This window comes from Peromyscus eremicus, chromosome 14 (assembly GCF_949786415.1).
Source record: "Peromyscus eremicus chromosome 14, PerEre_H2_v1, whole genome shotgun sequence".
In the NCBI taxonomy this organism is placed as follows: domain Eukaryota; kingdom Metazoa; phylum Chordata; class Mammalia; order Rodentia; family Cricetidae; genus Peromyscus; species Peromyscus eremicus.
This window is the reverse complement of record NC_081430.1, coordinates 83,522,623-83,528,162: the sequence shown is the minus strand read 5'-3', so window position 1 is coordinate 83,528,162 and position 5,540 is coordinate 83,522,623. Positions and strand designations below refer to the sequence as shown.

The 5,540-nt window shown below is 52.9% G+C and overlaps 1 protein-coding gene across 1 annotated transcript; it reads right to left on the bottom strand.

Moving 5' to 3' along the window:
* Window positions 1-1,010: 1,010 nt before the first annotated feature.
* Fos (Fos proto-oncogene, AP-1 transcription factor subunit) lies at window positions 1,011-4,310 on the bottom strand. Its single transcript, XM_059279435.1, has 4 exons — window positions 4,039-4,310; window positions 3,021-3,275; window positions 2,506-2,613; window positions 1,011-2,389 (listed from the first exon to the last, which is right to left on the bottom strand). Exons 1-4 carry the CDS (start codon window positions 4,177-4,179, stop codon window positions 1,745-1,747), a joined length of 1,149 nt encoding a protein of 382 aa, XP_059135418.1. The 5' UTR covers window positions 4,180-4,310; the 3' UTR covers window positions 1,011-1,744.
* Window positions 4,311-5,540: the final 1,230 nt, after the last annotated feature.

Sequence of the window (5,540 nt, the reverse complement as noted above, 5' to 3'; positions counted from 1 at the left end):
CAGCAAAATACTCTAACACATAAAATAAAAATAAATACACCTTAAAAAAAAAAAAAAGAGGCAGCTCAAGGCTGTCAAGATTGGCTCCGTGGGTAAAGATGCTTGTCACCATGCCTGAAAACCTGAGTTCAATCCCCAGAACCCGTAGCTTCTGGAAGTTGTCCTGTGACCTCAAGTGCCATGGTACATGAAAGCCTTCCACACATAAACAAATAAATATAATTTTAAAGCTTAGTTTTTTAAAAAAGAGGCAGTTCAGCCTAATAGATTGGACAAGAGTGGGAAGCAGCAGCTTGGTTTGCAGTGTGGAAGGACATTTGATTCAACTGTCCCTCAGCTCACCCACTTTTTAGATAAGAGTCAACCTTCATGTGATTTTTGTAGGAATAAAAAGCTAAGCTTGCTGGTTGTCTGTAATAACCAGCAGTGACAAGCCTGAGGCAAGAAGATTATTGTGAGTTCAAAGCCACCCTGCACTACCTAGCAAGATCCTATCTTAAACAATACATACATACATACATACATACATACATACATGCATACATACATAAAGTTGAAATAGTTTTTATCGAACTGGGCTCTGTTCAAAGGATTCCTTTCCCATGAAAACTGCTAAATGTAAGATGAGCACATAAATTTAAGAACGCTCCCTCCAAATGGCAGAAAAGGGAAGCAGGAAGACATGTCCTTGCTCAAGCTGTTACACGCAGCTTTCAGCCCCCAGGGCAGGTAGGTAGAAAATCTTAGCAATGCAATATGAACACACATATCTGTAAAATATCCTGAACTAGCGTTTCCCTCTGTGTGAAAAGGGAACAGACAAGAGGTGTGTCTCCCTCCAGGACCTACCCATCTTGACAAACTGGTCTCCACGAATGCCTTCTGGAAACCATACATCACTCTTAGGACAAAAAGCGCAACAAGGTGGTCGCATTCAACTTAAATGCTTTTATTGACAATGTCTTGGAACAATAAGCAAACAATGCTTAAAATTTTCATTCATATTCACTTTCCACATGTCGAAAGACCTCAGGGTAGAAAAAAATAAAATAAAAATATAAATATCTGAGAATCCATCTTAATAAATAAATTGAAAACACAATAAAACGTTTTCATGGAAAACTGTTAATGTCAGAACATTCAGATCACCTCAACAATGCATGATCAGTAACATCACGATGAACATTGACGTTGACGAGAAACTACAGTACATGGATATAGCTATTTCATTCTATCTACTGGAAAATAAAGTTCTATTCTTTTTCTTAGTTTAATATTGGTCATTTCTAATTGGAACACGCTATTGCCAGGAACACAGTAGGTATTGTTAAAATCAGCTGCACTAGATACAATCCGAAAATGTCCAGCACCAGGTTAATTCCAATAATGAACCCAACAGATTAGTTAATGCTATGAGAAGACTAAGGAGAAAGAGAACAGACACAGACCCAGGCCTGGCTCACATGCTACTAACTACCAGCTCTCAGGTGTCACTAGGAACAATACACTCCATGCGTTTTTGTTTTTTGTTTTTTGCTACATCTCCGGAAGAGGTGAGGACTTGAGTCCACATGTGGATGCTTTCAAGTCCATGAGGCCCACAGCCTGGTGTGTTTCACGCACAGATAAGGTCCTCCCTAGGTCTACGGGAACCCTCGAGGGAAGACGTGTTTCTCCTCTCTGAAATGCACCAGCTCAGGCAGCGGCACTTGTGGATGCCGGCTGCCTCCCCTTCCCTGACTGCTCACAGGGCCAGCAGTGTGGGTGAGCTGAGGGAGTCAGAGGAGGGCTCATTGCTGCTGCTGCCCTTCCGGTGGGCGGCTGCACAGCTCGGGAACGAGTCAGCCTCGGGGTAGGTGAAGACAAAGGAAGACGTGTAAGTAGTGCAGCTGGGAGTGCAGGTGACCACCGGGGTGCACAGGGGCTCCAGCTCCGTGACCATGGGCCCCATCCCCAGGGAGTTGCTGTGCAAGGGCTCCCAGTCTGCTGCATAGAAGGAACCGGACAGGTCCATGTCTGGCACAGATCGGGCGGTCTCGGAGCCACTGGGCCTGGAGGAAGCTGGGAATAAGAAGTCATCGAAAGGCTCGGCCTTCAGCTCCATATTGCTGACGCTCTTGACTGGCTCCAGCGATGGCTTGCGCGGCTCAGGGTCATTGAGAAGAGGCAGTGAGAAGGCCTCCTCCGACTCTGGGGTGGCAGCCTCAGACAGACCCCCAGTCAAATCCAGGGAAGCCACAGACATCTCTTCTGGGAAGCCCAGGTCGTCGGGGATCTTGCAGGCAGGTCGGTGGGCTGCCAAAATGAACTCCAGTTTTTCCTTCTCCTTCAGCAGATTGGCAATCTCCGTCTGCAGCGCAGACTTCTCGTCTTCAAGTTGGTCGGTCTCCTGCACAGGGAGAGATGAAGGAAAAGCGTAAGACACAGTCTTGCTCAAGGACCCTGATGCCTTAGTCCCAGCCTCCAACTTGGAAGCTGCAGAAGTAGCCAGCAGGCTCTACCTACCGCTTGGAGAGTATCAGTCAGTTCCCTCCTCCGGTTCCGGCACTTCGCCGCGGCCATCTTATTCCTCTCCCTTCGGATTCTCCGTTTCTCTTCCTCTTCGGGAGATAACTAGAATAACAATTAAAAGAAGACCAACACTCAGTGTGATTGTCTGGCGGCGTCACCTCCATGCAGCTACCCCCAGTGAACTGGCTCGAACAGCGCTCGCACCTCTTGGTGGTGAAGCAGTTTTTCTAACCTGCAGTTGGCAGGCTGAGTGTGATTTGCATATAAAGTAAGATCTTTCGCCAAGGAACAAAGAAGCGCCCGGGCTAAAGAACGACGTGGGAAACTGTCTAGAGTACTTCTTGGGGCCAACCATCAGAATCTGACAAGGAAGGGAAAAGGGCTTGGAGCCACGGCTCCAGGTCCGGAAGTGCAGTCAGCTGCAGCAGGTTTTGCCCTCTCTATCCTGACACACACACCCCGTGACCCCGCCCCCTCCCCCCAACCTCAGGTCCAGAATCGCTGCTCACCTGCTCAACTTTGCCTCTTCTGCCAATGCTCTGCGCTCTGCCGCCTGACATGGTCTTCACCAATCCCGCCCTGGAGGAGTAAGCCCCAGTCGACGGGGTGGGGACTCCGTAGGGATGGGGAGCTCTAGTCTGCGATGGAGCCACGGAGGAGACCAGGGTGGGTTGCACCAGCCACTGCAGGTCTGGGCTGGTGGAGATGGCTGTCACCGTGGGGATAAAGTTGGCACTGGAGACGGACAGATCTGCGCAGAAGTCCTGAAACAAAACAAAAAGAGGAGAGTGGAGAGGTGAGCGAGGAGGTTCCAGATACAGGTGGAGCTAAAGTAGCCTTAGTGTCGCATGCAGCAGGGAGAGGGAAGGGGAAGCATTCGGGTCACAGACTGCTTGTGTCTTCCTGTATGTATCTCATCCGAGACAAAAAGCTCTCCCAGTTTCCTCCCATGAATTCTGCAGCGCAGCTTTTCTCCTCCATCCTACTGCTGCGTTCCCGTTATCCCTTCAGCATCACTCGCTTGAAAGGGGGTTTGTTATAAATATCCCTGACGTCTGCGCTGACGCAGGCGCCGCTCCGGAGTCTCCAGAATGAACTCGCTTTTTATCAATGAAACTGCTTTACACACCCGCCCGCAGCACCCTCCTCCCTCCTCCCTGCTCCAGGCTGCCCCAGGAGGGGGCATTGCCACTGTTTGCCGCCTCTCAGGCTCTACTTAGCGAGTCTTAGCTCGAGACTCTTTGGCCCCGGCTGATCTCAGAGACAAGTCACCAAGGGAAGAGCGCAGGCCACTCAAAATAAACCTGCCGCGCGGGAAGGGGGCACTAAGTCGTACTATGACAAGCGTGCACGCGCTCAGACAAGTCCTGGATCTCCAGGCTAGGGCTTCTCTGACCTCCCCAGTTTCCCTCTTGAGCCAAAAAGCGAAAGCCCCCTCCAACTGACATCCCTGAGTGTCCCACCCGGGTGTCCCCCTCCTCTGCGACCCTCAGCGCGGAGCTGGCGGCTGCACGAAGGCAAACTCACCTGTGCGTTGACCGGGGAGCCCATGCTGGAGAAGGAGTCGGCTGGGGAATGGTAGTAGGAAAGGTTGTCCCCGGCCGGGGAGGCGCTGCTGCAGCGTGAGGATGACGCCTCGTAGTCGGCGTTGAAACCGGAGAACATCATGGTCGAGGTTTAGGGAAATCCCGGCGAGGGGTCCAGGGGTTGACACTGGTGCGAGCTGCCGAGCCGAGCTGGGTGGGAGCGCGGTCACTGCTCGTTCGCGGCGCCGCCGGCTCTATCCAGTCTTCTCAGTCGCTAGCTGCAGTCGCGGTTGGAGTAGTAGGCGCCTCAGCCGGTGCCTTTATAGAAGCTTGTGAATGAACTTCCTACGTCACTGGGCGGAACTGTGGCGAAGGCGGAGAGACGCGCGCCCCAAGGCCCTCTGCGCCCGCCCTGTCGTCAACTCCGCGCCCCAGGTCGCCGGCCCCCCCCCCCGTCTCGGCATGGAATTTTCACCCGGGAGTGTTCACAATAGGGGTCTTAGGGGGTCTCCCGGACTCTCCGCGTGTAGGATTTTCGGGGATAGTCCCCCCAGGACTACGGGGACCGGCCGTGGAAACCTGCTGACGCAGATGTCCTAATATGGACATCCTGTGTAAAGGAGGGAGGGAGGGAGGGAGGAGGGATTGACGGGAACTGCTAGCCGGCTGCAGCCAACTCTGAGGGTGCAGCGCGGGGGGAGCGGGGGCCGCGGCCGGGGGAGGGGAGGCGGGAAAGGCAGAGAAGGCGAGCGAACATTCTCACCTGATTCAATGTGGACCCTGTTCCCAGGGTCAGGGCATGCGACGGGGGGTGGGGTGGGGGGGATTGGGGGGGGCCGCCTCCTTTCCATAGTCCAGAAATCTGGGACATTTCTGAATCTGGTATTAGGAGAAACAGGTACGCAGTCCTAAAGACCCGAAGCCTCTGATCCCAAAGGAAAGTCTGCCCACCGCAAATCAGTGTGTGTGGGGGGATATCAATTTCTCAGCCCCTCGCTCCAGCCCCTGGCCTCGAGTAACACTAGGACTGAGGTTGGAAGCAAGTAAAGGATTCTAAATAAGTGTACAATAGCCTACTTCACCTATGATACTGAGTCCATTCATTCATTCATTCATTCATTCGTGTTTTTAAAGGAAGAAAGCACCCCCATCCCCCGGCCCTTAGCCACTCTGAGCTATCAGGGTGACTGTCAGTCCCCGGAGACACTGGCGGGTAAACATCATGCAAAACCTCCCTGCAAGGATGCCCGAAGGGGTCGTTTGCTTGGTTTTGAGTTGGGGCTAGAGGGCGGTGGGAGGGGGGCGGTTGTCAGTGGGCAGGGGGCTGCTCCGAATTACCAAGTGAGGTGAGCTCTGGGAGAGAAAGCAAGTCGGTGCTGGGAAGGTGGGGGGCTGAATCCAAGCATGAAACCTCGCTTACAGGGAGCCGGCAGCGGGTGATTTTCCAGTTCGGACTTGGCGGGGGAGGGGGACCCGAGGGGACTGAGAGCACCGTGCCCAGCT